The sequence below is a fragment of the Lygodium microphyllum genome, chromosome 12 (assembly GCF_053477565.2).
Source record: "Lygodium microphyllum isolate KBCC chromosome 12, Lygodium_microphyllum_v1.1.10, whole genome shotgun sequence".
NCBI classification, from domain to species: domain Eukaryota; kingdom Viridiplantae; phylum Streptophyta; class Polypodiopsida; order Schizaeales; family Lygodiaceae; genus Lygodium; species Lygodium microphyllum.
The window spans coordinates 44,759,281-44,778,679 of NC_141146.1; the positions used below are offsets into that span (position 1 = coordinate 44,759,281).

General features: G+C 40.0%; 1 protein-coding gene across 2 annotated transcripts in view; it reads left to right on the top strand.

Annotated features, from left to right (window-relative positions):
- The window catches only part of PUX1 (plant UBX domain-containing protein 1), a 132,252-nt gene that overhangs the window by 60,576 nt on the left and 52,277 nt on the right, over positions 1 to 19,399 (top strand). Inside the window, exons 3-5 of one of the 2 annotated variants that reach the window (XM_087689402.1) lie at positions 10,830 to 10,898; positions 11,107 to 11,174; positions 11,284 to 11,413. In XM_087689402.1, the coding sequence (XP_087545528.1) occupies positions 10,830 to 10,898; positions 11,107 to 11,174; positions 11,284 to 11,413 (267 nt within the window). Of the gene's footprint in view, positions 1 to 10,826; positions 10,899 to 11,106; positions 11,175 to 11,283; positions 11,414 to 19,399 lie in introns of both variants that reach the window. The other variant, XM_087689401.1, reaches the window with a different exon arrangement.

Here is a 19,399-nt window from a genome sequence, read left to right on the forward strand (position 1 = left end):
ATTGCCCATGAAAATGAGCCATTACATGTGCAGGAACAGCCAGGACAGGAAGCTGTTAATGCTGATTTGCAGGCTGAAATACCAGGAGAGCATGCTGAAAATGAAATTCTGCAGGAACAGCCAGCAAACAATGACCATTGGGTTAGGAGATCGTCTAGGGCTACTAGACAACCTGACAGATTTGTTCCTGGTGCAATTAATGTGGTTGATTATGTCATGTTGACAAACTGTGGTGAATCATCTTGCTTCAAGGAAGCAATGGATAGACATGACAGCAAGAAATGGTATAAAGTCATGCTGTCAGAGATGGAATCTCTTGAAAAAAATGGCACTTGGGACTTGGTGCAGTTGCCTAAAGGGCAGAAAACCCTTTCATGCAAATGGGTTTGCAAGATGGTCACTTTTGGTTTCTCACCCAAGTACAAAGCAAGATTGGTTGTAAAGGGATACAAGCAGGAGCATGGAATTGACTTTGATGATATTTTCTCTCCTGTAGTCAAGATGACTACATTGAGAACCATTTTGGGCTTGGTTGCAGCTGAAGATATGGAACTCATATAGATGGATTTAAAGACTGCACTTTTACATGGTGATTTGCATGAAGACATATATATGCAGCAGCCTGAAGGGTTTGTTGAACAAGGGAAAGAAAAAATGGTATGTAAACTCAAAAGGAGTTTGTATGGGCTGAAACAAGCACCAAGAGAATGGTATCATAAGTTTGATACATTCATGGAGTCCCAAGGCTTTCATAGAAGTCAAGTGGATCACTGCTTGTACACCAAGAAGGTAACAGATGGCAGCTTCATTATCTTGGTTTGTATGTTGATGACATGCTAATTACTGGCAGGGATACTCATGCCTTGGATTCATTGAAGCAAAGTCTTCATGGCAGCTTTGACATGAAGGATCTTGGTGATGCAAATCACATTCGTGGCATGCGAATACTCAGAGATAGATCCAAAGGCTCACGCTATCTATCTCAGTAGGAGTATATCTCCAAAGTTTTGCAGTGTTTCAATATGGAGGGGGGGAAAACAATTGGGGTTCCATTGCCTCCATATGTGAAACTCAGTGCAGAAGATAGCCCTACATTTGATGATGAGAAGGTTGAAATGGCCAAGATACCATATGCTTCAGCTGTTGGTAGTTTGATGTATGCTATGGTTGCCACACGTCCTGACATTGCCTTTGCAGTGGGAGTGGTTAGTAGATACATGGCAACCCCTGGCAAGAAGCATTGGGATGTAGTGAAAGGTATTATGAGATACCTTAAAGGCACAAAGAAGTTGTGCATCTGCTTTAGAAAGCAGAAGGCATCTGTTGTTGGCTTTACGGATGTAGACTATGTTGGTCATGTGGATTGCAGGAAGTCCACTTCTTGGTATGTGTTTACTTTCACAGGAGGAGCAGTCTCTTGGATCTCCGGTCTACAAAAGTGTGTTGCATTGTCTACTACAGAGGCAGAGTATGTGGCTGCCCCCACTGAGGCATGTATGGAGGCTTTATGGCTTTCACGTTTGGTGGGAGAGCTTGGCATCTCAAAGTCACCTGTTCTCCATTGTGATAGTTAGAGTGCTATCATGCTAGCACGAAATCTTGTCTTTCATGCAAAGACAAAGCACATACAGGTAAAGTACCACTTCATTAGAGATGTACTTGACAGCAAGAGCATTGAGCTTGTCAAAGTGCATACAGATGATAACCCTGCAGACCTTCTCACGAAGGGTCTTTCAGCAGAGCGGTTTGCTCATTGCTGACAGATGATGGGAGTTGGATAGATATATTTATTTCAGCTTTGTACATATCTAGACTTAGCTTATTCTTTTCTCCTCTTAAGGCACATTGCCTTTAGGTGGGAGGTTGTTGGGAATAAAGGGCCATCGTGCCTTTTATATCTGTACGGGTGTGAACACACCTTAGCACATTGTACTTTCATATATATATCTATCTAAAAACCTAAAGTGGTATACTCGTCATTGTACCAAAAAACGTGTTCACTCTCTACTCTGCTCTCTCGCACTCTCTCTGTCTCTCTCATTGCGCGTAACGACTGTCTACCTCGATCTCCGTGCCTAATCGATTCCTATGGTCTAAGTATGAACACGTTCTAGCTCATACTCTTTGTCTCAATCTTTGAGACACCAAAGTTCAAGGTTTAGTATTTCAACTTTACATTGTGTGTTTGTTGCAATGAGCATTGTATATATTTAGCATTCATTATTCATTCATTATCTTCTTCGGTGTTCATCGTCTCTAGGTTACCCTAATCTGGACAATGTTGTTTATTAGTTAGTGCTTTGTTGTACAATTGTATTTGTTATTTGTAGACAAGTATTTCTTTACAGTGGTGTGTGAAAAGGAAAGTTCAAAGGTGTGAATGAAAATGGAGATGCAACAGAAGAATTGGATGGATTGGATGCGATTTGGAATTTGGGTGATGATGAAGTGGATGTGAATTCATTAAATAGATTGGTCGAATTTAATCTTTGAAATTGAAATGTGGAGGATGATGGAAAAGAAAAATGAGATGTTTCACCAACTTCAAAATGACCTTTAGAACTAAATTGTGAAGGAAAAGGAGAAGGAAAACTTATAGAAGAAATCATTGATTTTTCATATATATTCCTCTTGATTATCTCTAGAATCTTGCGAAGAAGTAGAAACAAAAGAAGTCGATAATGAAAGTGGCATACTTGACACAGTAGTGGGTAGAGGGAAGGAGAAAATAGGCTATACTCTGTGGTGGTTTGTCCAATAAGATGACCAATTCCAAGTGAAGTATTTGTCTTTCTTGCAAAATCAATAAATCTGGTGTACCAAATCTAATGGGGATAAAATAGGTTTATCTTACACTAGTTGGTGAGCCCAATGCATAAGGATTGGGTTGTACTCAGCTTGTGTGATTGTGAAGATGTGCTAGGGTTTGCACTGAGGAAACACAGGATGTATGACCAAGGCTCAAACACAAAGGCTCAGTTAAAGACAAGCAAAACACAAACCCTAACTGCAAAATGTAAAACGCAAAACGCAAAATGCAAAGACAAAACTCAAGCGCAGAGACATACACAGAGAGAAGAAACTTTGAAGTGAATGAATGCTGTAAATGAATGTAAGAGTGTATAAAATGCCTAAGGATAGAGCAATGCAGTGTCTGTATGTATGAGAGTGACGTCCATTGGAGATAGATCCCAAGTGTTGTGACCACCAGTTAGAGTATAGGAGTACTAAATATTGAAGGGTAGCAGTCTGGTCACCAAAACACAATAGTTGGAGGCTGAAATCTAGTAAACATAGCAGTGTACCACCAGAGAAGGCTGAAAACTAATCACCCAAGGTAGAGAATTGTTAGAGGACAATAGGAGAGATGTTTGCTGATGTAGATGGCTTGTTGGACATAAAAAACAGAGGTACTCTAGTAGTTGCTTGGTAGGAGAGATGATAGTAGGCTATCACATGGTAGCAAATGTTGAAAACGCAGGCTTATTAGGTGCTATGATGACATAGTAGATGGAGACCTCCAAACAATAGGGTGATGGTTGAAAACAAGTCACCTAGGGTTAGATATGATGGGCTGCAGTTAGTGATGGCTAGACAGCAGATGGTAGGTGGCTGATAGCTAAAATCTGCACAGTAGAGTAAGAAACCTGTACAATAGAATAAGGTTGAATGGTGGGTAGCCTATCTATTTATAGATGTTGAAAGGTACCACAAAAAATTAGGGTTTTGGGGGATCATTGAAAATCTACTGAACAACACACCAATTTTGCATTTTTCATTAATTAAGCTTGTTTTGGGGTTGTTTAAAAATGCTAACTAGTTGTCAACATCCTTTCTTAGGCCCAAAACTGAGTCTTAAAAGGAAGGTCTACAATGTTTATCCCAAGGTGTGTCACCCCAAAGCAACTAGGGCATCGGACAAAGGGTGCATGTTGGCTGCTTGGTGGCTTGCCAAGACTATAGAGGCGATGGTTTTCTTACCAAGGGAGTCCAATAGTCACTGCAAAGAGAACAAGGCATTAGACAAAGAGTGCTTGTTGGCTGTCCAATAGCCTACCAAGCCCTACAAAGAGGGATGGAACCACATTAAACTTTTAAAAAAAAATTGTTTGTTTTTTTTTTGTGGTGAAAAGTTGATTTTAGGGCTAGCAGTTGACTAAGTAAGAGTGACCCAAAAGACTGGAGTAGGGATGATACCTCCAACACATTACAAAAGAGTATAAGCTTACCTAACCACTCAAGGATGTTGATGATAAGGGAAAGATGATAAAGGATCATGGGAAGAAGGATGGTGGTGTAATTTGCTAGTGGAAACCGCTTAGGTTGTATCCAGTGCTGCTCTGCACAATGGGATACATAGTATGCTACATATTGAAGATTGCTCACACAACAAGTGCCACTTGAATAGTGTTTCTCATGGGGAAATTGTTCACTTGTCCAAGCGCCCTGGTATAAAGACGATGAAATCATGCAATGCATAGGGGAAGGTATAATAGGAGGGTTTGGTTGGTATTGAAGACAAGTGCTGAAATCTGCAGAATACCAAAAAGGGTAGGAACCCCCTCTTAATCTGGATATCGATGTCGAAGAAGGAAGAGGAGCCTAAAGATGTCGGTCTTCATGTGGTGCTGAGAACCATGGGAATGAAGATGATGAAGCATCCCTATTGGAAGAGAAAGGATAGGAGTCACTGCTATGTTAGCGTCAAGAGGGATGTTGTATGAACCTCTATGGGAGGGGAAGCCTCCATGCTAGTAGAATAGCAAAACTCCAAGTAGATGGAACCATGACAGGAATGGCACGCATTTTATGTCTCTAGTTTAGGAAGGATTGGTGCAAGCTTGTATGTTAGCTCTATATTGAAATACAAAACCCTATAAAAGAGATCAAATTCTGCAAGCACAAAGGTGAATAGTGAGATCCTTAAAAAAAAAACCGAAAATAAAAAAAAGCAAAGCTAAATGCAATGCAATGTAAGTATGTAGCAGAAGTCTAAAAAGGGAAAGGCCAAGTGTGTGGCCACCATCGCATACGGCAAGGTGGGAAAGGGGTCCTAGAAGATGCAGTGGATGCCTTAGGAATGGATGCGTAAAGTGGAATAGGTGAGTTACGAGTAGACCAATGAGCCAATCCTTTGGGAGTAGTGAAGTAGATAGGTTGTTGAGATTGCCCGTGTGCCACATATCCTGTAGTTGTTAGCGCAGATGGAGCGGATGGTGCAGGAGCGGGAGGCCTAGCCCCATTGGATTAACTAGTTGTAGTGGAGGTAGTTGCAGCAGTCTATGGTGGTTTTCTAGGAGAAAGACCTTGGGCCTTGGTACAATACTCCTCGTCCACATGGCTTGATCTTTGATAGTGTGTGTAAAACCTATTTTTCTTAGGAATTTGTTGCCAAAGGGGCCGTGTTTCTTTGGTTCCATCGGAGGAAGCGGTGTCACCCTTGTTTTGGCTTGCCTTCACATCGTGCGAGTTCTTGCCACTGTTAGTTTTCCCTCCTAGAGAAGAGACAATCCCTTGTACCTCTAGATGGATATGCATGGAGAACTTGTGGATTTGATTATGCAGCCTTGCATAACACAAAAACTAGCACTCATAACTCATAGAAAGTTGGTAATCTAGGTAATGAGATAATGTGTTGGATAAAATGGAAGTATCTGTCAGTAACTTTTTCAAGAAGAACGTGATGTGATCGTCTTTTGACTTTGGGGAGCTAGTGGTAGCAAACTCGGCAAGTAGCTGTTGATATTCGGTTACCTTGACTTTCAGATCATCCCCAAACATAAAATTCACATAAATTGAAAATGCATACTTTACGACTTTAACTTTGGACATTGAATACCTAGTTGGTCCCAAAATTGGCGCTCCTTGTAGTATTTCTTTATCTTATAGTTGCAAATGGAAGGAGCACATTTTTGCCTCTTGGTTTGCTTGGGGATTGGCCTTCATCCTGCTCCTTAAAGATAAATTTAGTTCCAAATCTGATATTGACTGGTTGGCCTCTTGAATCTTCCTGAAATTCTTCGATTTCACATGCAGGAATTCAAGTTCTAGGCCTTCAATTTTGAGCATGCATTCCGAGGTGGCTATCAAAACCCTAATTTTTGTTGTAAACTAGGGTTTACAATAGAGATAGATTGAAATCTCTTCCTTTGATGGCCTAAACTAATGAAAAATGCTAAGATAACTTGAGAGATGGTTGGGGGATAAGAGAGAATGTTGTAGAGAGAGAAATTTCAAAGTCTCATCGCGAGAAACATTGAAAAGCTATTGTCGCTCTAGTCAAACAACCATGGAAGCTTTCATCTACAGTTTAGGACCACTAGAAAGACTACTGCCCCCTCTTATATGTTGTCATTTGTACCAGAAGGACCTTGGGCTACTGTTAGTTACTTCTAGAGGGATCCAAACTGTTATCACATGCTGTAGGATTGATCCACGGTGGCCGCAAATCACATCAGCAGCATCTCCTTGCTCTCTAATAGTCTCTTCCTCTCTCACAATGGCTAGAATAGACTTATACTAGCCCTTGAAAACGTTTTTCCTACTTGCTTAGGCAAGTTTGCCAAGTGGCAGCCTTCTTATCCCATTTTTAAACTTTATCCAACATTATCGAGCTTATTAAATTATTTTTTAAAAAGTAATTTAATAATAATCCTAGTGCTCAAAAAATTACTTTTACTAGATAAAAATTAAATTGGCTAGGCTAATTTGTCTTCCAGGTATCCCTGAGCAGTGATTGATCCTTAGACTTGCATTAATTAGTTATTTAATGCCTAGACTCTAATGTCGCCACTGACATTAGTGGCCAATAAATTAGTCTAGGTCCAAATCTGACACCAATTGATCCCTAAAGCCTAGCTAGTATAGCTTATCACAACTTTCGCATTTGACACCCACTGTATCCTCGAGGTCCTTGGCATGTTACCATGAAATAATTGCCTTGTGCATACATGTGCTAAATAACTTTGAACATTTGATTAACAACTTAATCAAATGTTATTGACAAGATTACAGTATTTTAAAATTTCATGTCCTTGTGATAGAGCTAACGGGCGGTACCATCGATGAGGTTGCAAAGTCCTTGAGATTCAAGCACTTGTTACATGAAGTTTGACCCAAGTTGTAGAATTCGACCTTTTTGGTCGTTGCAACGGGAGTAATAGTGCTAGGAGATGGAGAAGGTGTGTAATGGGGGTAGGGTAAATAGGAGTGACCCAAGGGATATGTGACGAAGCGGAGGATGGATATCCTTGCATTTGAAAGGTCATGTGGGGGGTTTGTGAGTGTCTGGGGATAGTGAAGGGGGTGTCTATCACAATTTTCCCAAAATGGAAGAATGTGGTAAAGTGGGGGTAGGTGGAAGTTACAATGTTAAAGGGTGGCATTTCCCTTAATGATCCACCAAGAGCTAGAGTGAATGGAGGGTAGATAGGTGGTGGGATGTTGAATGAGAAGGTGCTAGGAGTTGAGATAGAAGATCCAACCCCTAGTGTGCATTGAGCGAAAGTGGAGTGTAATCCAAGATTTTGGAATGAAGATGTGAGTAGATCAGAATGTGGAGAAGATAGTGGTGGGATGGGAGGGAGTTAAGTGTGGTTTACTTGCTCAAATGAAATGGATAGTATAGATATACCTGATGAAGGGTATTTGCTTCAAGAGCCTCCTCTATTAAAGTTAACATATTGAAAATCATTGGGATCTTGCATAATAGAGGAAGAAACAGGAGAGGGTTTTGGCTCATATGACTCAAAAGGGTGGGTTATACGAATCTGACACAAGGCCTGGTTGTGATGAAGGAGATGGATTGCCGGATGCAATGAATGTTTTGGTCCTCCAAGATTAGAGAGATGGCTAGTCTCACCAATTGGTCGAAATGGAGTAGTAGCACTTGTTGGAGTGTAAACCGAACTGTATGTGATGCGCAAGTACTCCTCAAACTCTTTATATGTAAGATGACTGAAACGAGAAGAAGAAGATGGTGAAGGTGAAGGTGTGTCTACCTCTTCCTTGAGAGCATAATGCCTTCTTAGAGCCTCCAATGATGGAGAATTGTGATAGGGTGTCACAGGATCCCTAGAAGAAGGTGCATGAGACATTATGAATCGTAATCGAGTTATGTGTGAGTCTTGCACACAAAGTAGTCTCCACAATCATTGCAAGCTACGCTTTAGAAGAGCACCGGCTCTGATGCCATGTGAAGATATGCTAGGGTTTGCATTGAGGAAACACATCATGTATGACCAAGACTCAAATACAAAGACTCAAACATAGACAAGCAAAACTGAAATCCTAAACACAAAACACAAAACTCAAACATAGAGAGAAGAAACTTTGAAGTGAATGAATGCTGTAAATGAATATAAAAGTGTACAAAATGCCCAAGGGCAGAGCAATACAATGTCGGAGAGTGACATCCATTGGAGACAGATCCCAAGTGCTATGACCACTAATTGGAGTGTGGGAGTGCTGAATATTGAAGGACAGTAGGCTGGTCACCAAAACACAGCAGTTGGAGGTTGAAATTTGGTAAACACAGCAATGTACCATCAAAGAAGGCTGAAAACTAATCATTCAAGGCAAAGAATGGTCAAGCGGCAACAAGAGAGGTGTTTGCTGATGTAGACGGCCTACTGGACAACATAAACACACAGGTACTACAGCGCGCCTGGTGGGAGAGATTGCAGCAAGCTGTTGCTTGGCACCAAATGTTGAAAACACAGGCTTATTAGGTTCTCTAATGATGCAACAGATGGAGACCTCCAAACAGCAGGGTGATTACCTTGAATATGTAACTTGTGTTCCTACAGCAGGCAGGCTAGCATGTGGTGTTAAGGACAATAAGCATTGGTGCGTGAGGTTAGGAGTGTGACAATAAGGAATGGCTGCAAGCAGCAAGTATAGCAGAAATACAGGTGGCAGTGAGGGCTGAGCACAGTTGGCTCGTTAATGAGTCAAACATCCCATGGCAATGAAACTAAACCAGCAAATTTTGATTTAAAATACTAATGTACTTAAACTAGCAAATTTCATTTTAGAGTAATAATCTACTAAAACTAGCAAATTTTGTTTTAAAATTATACACATTTATGGTGAATAGTACCAGCATGTTACTTCAAAAAACAGCATCATAGTCTTGATGCCATCATGGGTGGATGGGCTTTGTTGCTTTTGGCTTGTCATCCTTAGGTCATTGAAAATCAAGAACCAAGATAAAGTAATCCGTTTTTGGAGGTGGAGAGCAACTTCTACTAGCCTTTTGGTCAATTGCAGGGACACTCTCTTGAGTTCCAAGTTGTGGGACTTCTAGAGTTTCGTGCATTACATGCATGAAAGAATTCAATAACCACTTTTGGAATCAAAGGGTTTGCTTGTATGGTGGCCAATCTTCCAAGGTCCACTTCATTGAGGTTTGACAAGATTTCTAGCTCGTGCATGAACTCCTAAGCTTTTGGTTATGGATGCTGAAAAGGTAAATTTACTTACGAGGTATATAAACTTGTGCTACTTTTTTGGTAGGGAGCTTTTATGTATTCCAAATTCTTTGGTTCAACTCTTTGCCATAATACGCTATTGTTGGTGCAGCTTGTAGCATGCATATATTCCTAGGTTCTCATGGCAACATCTTATTTTCTTCTTCGAAATGAACAAAAGATAAGTTTCAATGAGAACTATAAAGAATCAATGGATGCCATGTGCTTAAAGAAAATGGATTCTCAGGACAACAGAAATCTGTTGGGGCTATGGTACAATGCCCTCTAGATATCTATTTCAAAAGACTGCTAGTTCTAAATACTTGGAGGTTGATGTATGATTGGCAACATTACCCATCACATCAAACATTCTCAGAAAGCCTCAGCTTAGGAGATGCCATCATATCCCATCATCATCAAACATTCGTAGAGAGCCTTACCTCAAGAGATGCCATGATTGATCTACTAGATCCCTTCGTAGTAGCTCTATGCTAAATGTTTTAGATAATAGGAGAGCTTGGAGCTCTTGTACACACATATGAGTCTACTTTATCCATAAGGAGATATACCATGGATTCTTGTAATCATATTGGTATCATCACTCATTTTGGCCTTCAGTAGGCGTTAATGTTGTACCATAGAAGCCTAGCTGCTTTCATGGGCACCTTAGGCCCAAGGCTATATGGTAACTTATTGGCTAGGATTATTGACATGGGATTGGGATTCAAGGTCTTAATGGCTTGAGGCACTGTGGCCCCGGTACACTTATATTGTCAGTTTGGATATGAATGTGTGGGCTTGGTTCACTATCGTAACTCATTCACTGTGGGCTCTTGACTGGTTAATCTAGGCCATTCAGCTAGGCTTCATGACTTTCATTGGTTGGGGGATGAGCTCTACTTTAGTACTTGTTCTACTTCTTTTTTGTCAGTTGAGTGAGGGAGGGAGAGGAAAAGGTGGTTTGGCTTGTCAATATTGCATTGGTTGGGTGGTGAGTGTCTGTGCTTGTTTATTGTATTTATTAGCTGAACTCAGTAACCTGAAGAAGAAGTTGGGAAGCTTCTTTTGAATAGAGCAGCTTTTGTGGGGCATACATGAGCGCTTGATCTTCAAGTTGCATCTGTTGATATGCAGAATTTTTTAGAAGAGGAATACATACAAAGAGTTTCTTTTTGAGTAGGCATACATTATGCATACAAAGTGTATGCTTTTCTGGATTGTGTGGCATACGTGAGTGTTGTGGTAGGTGTATGCAGAAGTGATAGATCTCTACAAAATCTTGATGCATGAGTGCTGACAATCCATTTTATGTGGATATTTATATTTGACTGCTATATGTGTGTCATTGTTTTCTAGAAGAAGAACCAGAAGAGTTTTATGAGTTTACCATGGAGGATTATGCACGGATGATGGCTAACAAGAAAGAAGGTTGGTGCACTTTAGCTCGAATGGGGTCTAAATTTGTCAATGAAAATCATTTCTTTGACTGGCATGGCACAGAATGAAAGACATGCAACTGCTTGAAATTGGAACATGCATAAGATTTTTGTACACTTAACAGGCGATTTGTTCTTTCCAAGTATTACAGAGCCGTACATTATGCAGTGGTGTTCACATTTTTCAGTTTTATTCACAGAAATTTTCTTGAAGACTAGAAAGTTCAGAGAAGCTGAAGCAGCTGCTCGCCGTGCACGTATCACAAAGGTGTTTCTGATATTTTCTTTTCCTTTAAGTTTTCATTAGATTGTAGCTCTGCAGCTCTCAGCATATGATGTGGTGGTTAAAATGTTTTTATTATCTGCCTCTTTTGTAGGCTGTCATTCGTGTGCAATTCCCAGATAACTATGTTTTGGAAGCAAATTTCAAGCCTTCTGATTCTCTTTCAACACTCACGGAGCTACTTAAAAAAGTTATAACCAGGACAGATATGCCTTTTTATCTTTGTAAGCCTTTATGACTTACTAATGTGTTTGCCATACAATCCAGTACATTACTACATATATATGTGCTCATGTTTCATGCGTTTGTCTGAAGTTTGAAGTGGCTGTCTACAGCATCTATTTTCATAGCAAAATTGAGCACAACATAATAGTAAATAGTTACAGAAACCATGAAGAAATGCAATATGAATGGTGAAGTTTAAGCACTGTTTCTGGTTTTTTCATAATAAGGTTCAAAATTTTAATGATATATTGTTTATAGGAATTCGCGAGTTAAGACTTAAATGTTGACTAGCGTGTAGAATAGGTTCAATAGAAGGTATCTACACTCATATGCTGGATATACCTCTTTGCTTTACATGCATTGGGTCAAACTGTGCTAAGATCAAGGAGCTTGCAAGATGAGACTTAACATGCAAATGGTGCGTCATCTGATGTTCTAGCCTGAAATGCATCTTCCTTAATATGTTTGAAATCTACTTGCTTACAGTGGGTACTTTCTTAACTCCGCCCTGTCAGCCGGCAGCTATGAAGAGATTACATTATAGGTGAAGTGGCTATTCCATTGTTTAGTGTGCATGAACAAGGCACATAGTCACCAATTTCTCTTAATTCTGCAGTTATTGCAAAATGCTAAATGGTCAGGGGGCCACTTGGAATATAGCTCCGCTGCACTCTTTGGGACCCTAAGTAGAACAATATTCATGGACATATTTCTGCCACTTGGAATATAGCTCTGCTGCACTCTTTGGGACCTTATGTTGAACAACATTCCGTTGGACATATTTCTATGGTAGACGATAACAAACTCATGGCACTGACAATTATAATCCAGAAATGCTTCCATCCATGCAAACAGTTTACATGAAATTGATTTAGCATCTTGAATTGAAGAGACCTCACTGGCCAACGAATCAATGGGGTTTCTGCTAATGGCTGACTTGCATTATTCAAATTAGCTAATAGAGATTGTAAATCTTGCAACTGCTGCCTAAGCCATGGTGATAAGCCAGGTTTTGCATTACATGCTGAAATACATTATAATCAGAAACACCTTGAAGAGGGGCAACATTTACAGATATGTGTTATCAATTGCTGCATTTAGCAATTAAACACCTCATGATCCAGAAAGGACATGTTATAATGAAGAGGTGCATAGGGAGCAAATTTCTGTGTGTCCAAAAGGCAATTCTAGTACCAAAGGAGGATGATTAGAACACACAATGTCTTTCTAACCTCTTTTTAATAATCTGTAAATACAAATCATGCTGACAAACATAGCCTTGTGTCCTGTTGTTGAGAATGGTAAGTGAAATAAGAATACATTAGATGCAACATGACAATGCCTATAGAGAGAGAGAGAGAGAGAGAGAGAGAGAGAGAGAGAGAGAGATGCTACCAATACAGTAGCGCCACACCATCCATGAGTCAGAGGTGTCACAACAAACCACGTAGCCACACTTCATATAGCATGGCACCCACCATCCTGTCGCCGTGTTTGACATCCTTACCTCTAGCAGATTCAAGCCATCATCGCTCGCCATCAGAGATGAGTACCTCCCCTTAGTGGACTTGATGTCTTGGACCATGACATATATTCTTGCCTTGAGTAGGGTACATTGTTTCTGGAGAGTCATGTTGATCAAGGTAGGATCCTACAAGTTAGTTGAAGGATCATCAAGAGATCATTTTGTACATGATGGTAGCCTATACTTGTAGTAGTCATAGTTAGTCATTTTCATTTTCATTGTTGTTCTCTAGTTGAGACAACATGCTCAAATGTACTCATTTCTTTGTCTCATAGGCTGTTTTGGCCTTTTGAAGATGTGCATTCATCTCTCTCTCTCTCTCTCTCTCTCTCTCTTCCCCCCCCACCATAATGGTAATTGTATTAATTATGAAGAATGTACAGCAATCACATGGCTACTAAGTATCACACAAAGTGATTAAAAATATTGCAGCATGCCAAGGAGCTTGATCATCTTTGGTAAGAAGACTTGCATACTTGATAGTGCTCCATTGCCATTGAAAGAGACCTTGCAAATGATTGATATTGCTTTGCATGCCAGAACAGGAATAAAAATGAAAGCATTACGGATAGTCCCATTAAAACCACCAACACATGTGGTTGTGTAGATCCTATAAATTTGGGGTTTCCAAAAAACCAGTCCTGTGGATGCATAGGAGCTTCTAACAATTGAATACTGAACTCGAGACGAGAGACCACATGCAATAAGTGACAGGGCAACCTATCTCTTCAATTGTAGTACAAAAAATGTTGGGGCATACTTGAAATGGTGTGCGTCAAAAGCTCTCTTCTTCCTCCTCCACCCACACCCCCACAGTGGCCGCCCCCCCCAAGCCATACGTCCACATGCACTGATGGCATTAACTTTATGTGTATCCATGGTGAGATATTCTATGGATAATTTGGTTTCACAACTTCAATCTTCTTTTATTTCTTTCATAATATTTGATATATTGTTTTTGTCTTGTATATATAACATCTTTTGACCCATGTGTAACATCTTTTGACCCATGTGTAGGTTCCATGTGAGTAATGCCATTAAAACTTAAGCAGAGACTATTAGCAGTCATGTTTGTCATGCCTTGTCATCTCTTGCCTATGAGCCTCAGTCTGAGTCAGACGAGGACATTAGGAGCTCTGACATGTCTCTCATGTGTTATGATGGGGGAGGCTAGTCACTCTCGATTGGCTGTCTTAGGATGTGCATTTCTTTTTGGCCTCTTTTAGTGGGCAGCCACTGGCTGCCCGGCCACTTTTTTGGTCACTGATGTGGGGCGCCCATTTTAGGGCATTTTTAGGGTTTGCGCCCATTTTAGGGATTTTTTAGGGTTTGTCCTTTTGCCTATTTATAGGCAGCCCCCCTCCCCACTTGATCACTTGTCTTCTTGCAGATTCCGACACTCCTTCTCCCCCGTGGTGGTGCTGCCATCATCAACAGCCTGATCTGGTGCCCTCACTGACGCTGTGGGCTGCGTGCAGGGACTGATCAGTCTCCTTCCGCCTTCCCGTTTGTATTCAGTATTCATTTCAGTCAGTGCATGAAAGATGCCTTAGCCAAAGACAGAAAACGATGAAGCCTGAAGAAGAATAGTTCTCCTCTGTGAGCACGAGTCCGTTTCTCCTCCCAACCTCGCCTAGATAAGTGCTGGCTCCTCTCTCCCCGTTTCGTCTGCCAGCCGTCCACTTTTGGTGAGTCCTACTATTCTTGGACTCTCTCACTCTCTAGGCTCCCCTTAACCCTGTTCGGGCGCCCAAGAGCCCGGACGGTCATTCTCGTGCATGTTTCCCTAGATTTACCTTAATGTCACATTAAATGTCACTTTAATGTCACATTCAATATTTGTGATCTTAACGTTACATTAAATGTCACTTTTAATGTCACATTAATGTCACATTTTTCCCCCCTTAAGAATCGGTTTCGTCCTCGAAAACGATACTTGGAAGGTCTAACTGTAAATCGGGAAACCTTTTCTTTAAAGTACTTACTCGCTCCCATGTTGAGCTTTCTTTTGAACAATCTTTCCACTTAACCAAATATTCTTGATAAATAGTATTCCTTGTTCGTCTATTACGAACATTTAATATTATTTCTGGTTCATGTGGATTAGATTGGTCATTGAATAGCTCCTCAATATCATCATTTAAGATTAGATTATCTAAATCACCCAGCTTCTTCCTTAATTTACTTACATGAAAAACTGGATGTATTTTACTACCAGCAGGTAGTTGGAGCTTGTAAGCCAATTCTCCCACCTTTTTAAGTATTATGAAAGGATCACAATACCTTGGTGAAAGCTTTGGACATTGTCCCTTTTTCATAGTTTTAGTTTGTTCAGGCACCTTAAGATAGACCAATTCTCCTTCTTCAAAGGAGATGTCTCTTCGGTGAGGATTTGCATATGCTCTAGCTCGATTTTGAGCTTTTTTAATATTTTCTTGAGCAAATTTTAACATACTATTCATATCCTCCAAAAAGTCTTTAGCTGCCTGAACCTTTTCCTTATGCAGTCCTACTGCAAAAGGAGCTTTGGGCTGAAACCCATACATTAACATAAATGGACTATATCCAGTGGAAGAGTGCTTGGCATTGTTATATGCAAACTCTGCTATCGGTAAATACTCTTCCCAATTAGTTTGCCTTTTACTTACATATGCCCTAAGCATATCTTCAAGAATTTGGTTAACCCTTTCAGTTTGCCCATTTGTTTGCGGATGATCCGCCGTACTCATGCTAAGTTTAGTATCCAATTTCCTAAATACCGCACGTCAAAAATGGCTATCAAATTTTCTATCCCGATCAGAAACTATATTTGCCGGAAGGCCATACAATCGGTATATGCTCTCTACGAACAATCTAGCCAATTCTGGTGTTTTAACATCAGTTGAAGTTGAAATGAACCTAGCCATTTTGGTTAACCTATCCACAATCACCCACACAGAGTCGTGCCCCCTCTGTGTTCTAGGTAAAGCAACAATAAAGTCCATGGAGATACTCTCCCATTTTCCCGAAGGAATTTCTAGTGGATGGAGAAGTCCTCCCATTTTTAATCTTTCAGCTTTATTAACCTGGCATTTATTACATTTGACCACATAGTCAAGGACGTCCTTATTCATTCAGGCCAATAGAACTGCCTTTTAATAAGACTATAAGTCTTATTAACTCCTGGATGTTCCGCGCTAGGGGTATCATGACACTCATATTTAGTTTTCTTCGCATAAAGGGAATGTGTTCTTAACAGTTGGAATACTAATTGTAAGTGTTCCAAATGTTCTTCTCTTGATTTACTAAAGATCAAGATATCATCCAAGAAAACTACTACAAAATGTCCTAGATAGGGCCGTAAAACACTATTCATCAGCTTCATAAAGGTAGCTGGTGCATTAGTGAGGCCAAAAGGCATCACCAAAAAATCATAATGCCCGTATCTAGTACGAAATGGTGTCTTGGGAACATCTTGTGCCTTAATTCTTACTTGGTGATAACCTGATCTTAAATCTATCTTTGTGAAGAATTTTGCGGCTTGTAATTGATCAAAAAGATCTTCCATTCTGGGCATAGGAAATTTATTCTTCACCGTTATTTTATTAAGTGCTCTATAGTTAACACAAAGTCGCATAGAACCGTCTTTTTTCTTTACCAATAAAATTGGTGAAGCCCAAGGTGAATTACTGGGTTGAATAAACCCTTTATCCAGGTAATCCTTAATTTGTCTTTCAACTTCTTGATGCTGTGTTTCGCTTAACCTATAGGGTGGTTTTGAAATAGGGTGTATATCCTTATTTATATCAATTGGGTGATTTATATCACCTCTATCTGGTGGAAGGCCACTTGGTAAATCAGAAGGAAACACATCTTTAAAATCATCTAACAAACTACTTAATTCATTATTAATATTCAACTCACAAACATACGAAAATTGTTGCTTTATATTACAGAAAGTAAAAGTATTCTGTACAGGAAGAGACCATAACATATATACCTCACAAACTTTCTTCTTTATCAGCTTCTGAACTTCAGTAGAACACATCAAAGGATTATCAGATACTTCATGTTCACCTTGAATAACAAAAGTCTTACCATCCCTTTCAAATTCCAGTGTATTATGGTGATAACTACGTTTTAAGGATGGTTCCAATCCCCATAGCTACTCCCTCCCTAGAGCAATATCAGCTCTTTCCATGCTCATTATTTGGAAATCAAGTTTATCTTTATATCCTTGAATCTCAATTTCCAAATTGGATACCATTGTATCCCATATTTTATTGTCTTGGCCTTGCATCATACGAACAACATATTGATGTCCACTCTTTTGTTGGGGAAGTTTCAATTTTTTGACAAGTGCATAATTTATAAAATTATGTGTGGCAGAGTCATCAATCATGACTCTAACCCTCTTTCTAGCTATCAATCCATGTACTCTAAGTAAATCATGTGGCCCAAAAGTAGGCTGCCACATAGAAGTTGACATACAACACTTATGTTGTACATCCATGTGCAAGACCTCTAAAGATTTGTACTTTTCATGGCCCTTTAATTCTAAGGTCTGCACTACATGGATTTGTTTTTCTTTTCCCTTGCCCTTATCCTTATCCTTTCCTTTGTCTTCCCCCTTTTTCTTTTGAGGGCAATTCCAAGCAGCATGGTTAGGGGATAGGCAATTGAAACACAACTTTTCTTTTTTGGCCTTATCAAAGTCATCAGGACTTAACTTTGGCCTCATATATGGTTTCTTTTCAAAAGGTTGTTTTTTACCCTTAAAAAATGGCATTTTCCTTTTAAATTTGCCCACAAATTTTGAGGTTTCCAATTCCTTAGACTTGGGCTCCGTATCAGTGAGACTAGTGAGTGTATCTGGACGCATACTATCTTCATGAATTAATACAAATTTAATTGCCTCTTCCAGCGTCTTAGGTAAACTCCGTTTTACTTCCTTTTTACAGCCTTTATCTAGTCCCCTAATGAATCCTCTTGTTTTTTGGAATTCATCTATTCCTTCCAATTTGAGGATTATCTCACGATATTCCTCCAGATATGTCAGCAGGGGTCGTTCCTTTTGTCTGACATAATCCCAATCTTTCCAATTTCTTTCCATTTCATTTTCAAGAAGGAATTCTTTCAAAAAGACGGATTCAAATTGAGCCCAGGTTTCAGGTATTTTATTTGCCTCCTTTAAAGTTCGCCACCACTTATATGCTTTGGGCCCCAAAGTTAAACTAGCCTCCAGTGCTTGGAGATGCGGTGGGGTATTTTTTAGTTTATGTAAATCTTCCCATTTTTGGAGGAAATTAAAGATTGTGTCTTTATTCCTATCTTTTTCCTCCCCGTAAAATTGAGGTGGTTTCATATCCTTTAGAACTGGATTATCCCTCAATTTATGGTAAGGTTGGGGTTCCTTAGGATCTCGCATAGTCACATCTAAATCTTTCGATGAAGATGGGACATCCGAGGTTTCTATCTTATTTTTATCTCTTTCCAACAATAAAGTTAATTGAGATTTTATTTCAGTGAGTGTTTGGGTTAAAAATTCCATTTGAACCCCCTGAGCTTGCACACGAGCAGTAAGATCATCGAATTGCTCTCGTGTAGCAAAAAATTCTTCCCATTGTTCTTCTTGTATTTCTGGTTCATGGGGATCTACCATAGGTTGGTCCCCAGAATTAGAGCTTTCCATTACCCTTTCTTTCCCTTTTTCTGCCATTAATACACTGGAATTGGAAAGCAAAGATAAGAAATTTGTATACAAAGTAAAGTACTTCCCTGATTTTAATGGCAGACAGTTGTTGCTAGTTTGGAAATAAACCCGAAGAGTAATGAATAAATTTTATCGCCCCCGAACAAAGTCGGTCACGCAGAAAATGGAGCTTCTTTGTAGAACGACTAGTATTCAGCCCCCTTCTTTAATAATCATGCAGGCCATCAATGTCCCTTTCCTGAATTTGCTTTCTGCTGAACCTGTGCTTGTGATATAAATACAGTCGAGGCTGAAAAGAAGAATTCCGAACACGCAGTTGACTGATCAAACACGTATCAGAAAATGACTTCAACTTCAGCCCGTGAAAAGGAGAAGAATGCGTGTTTTGTTGGTGTGTTCATGGAGGGCCATTCACAGACAGGCGTGGCCAAGATTCGGTGGCCCACGATCAGCCTACGGCGTTCACAAACATGCGTGAAAAAGTGGCTGCCCTTTCAATACGTTACGAGACCAAAATTACACATCACGTCAAGTTTTTCGTGACGTGTCACGTAACGTTTGACCAGCAGCTTACGAGTCCGTCGATTGTCGACTAAATGGATAGCGGACACTTGACGTTTGACCAATGGCTTTACGAGTCCGTCGACTGTCGACCGAATGGATCGTGAAGCATTTGAAAATCCGTCATTGCCCTTTCGTTGAAGATCTCCAGGAATCCACACGGCTTTGATACCAATGAAAGATGGCTTAGCCAAAGACAGAAAACGA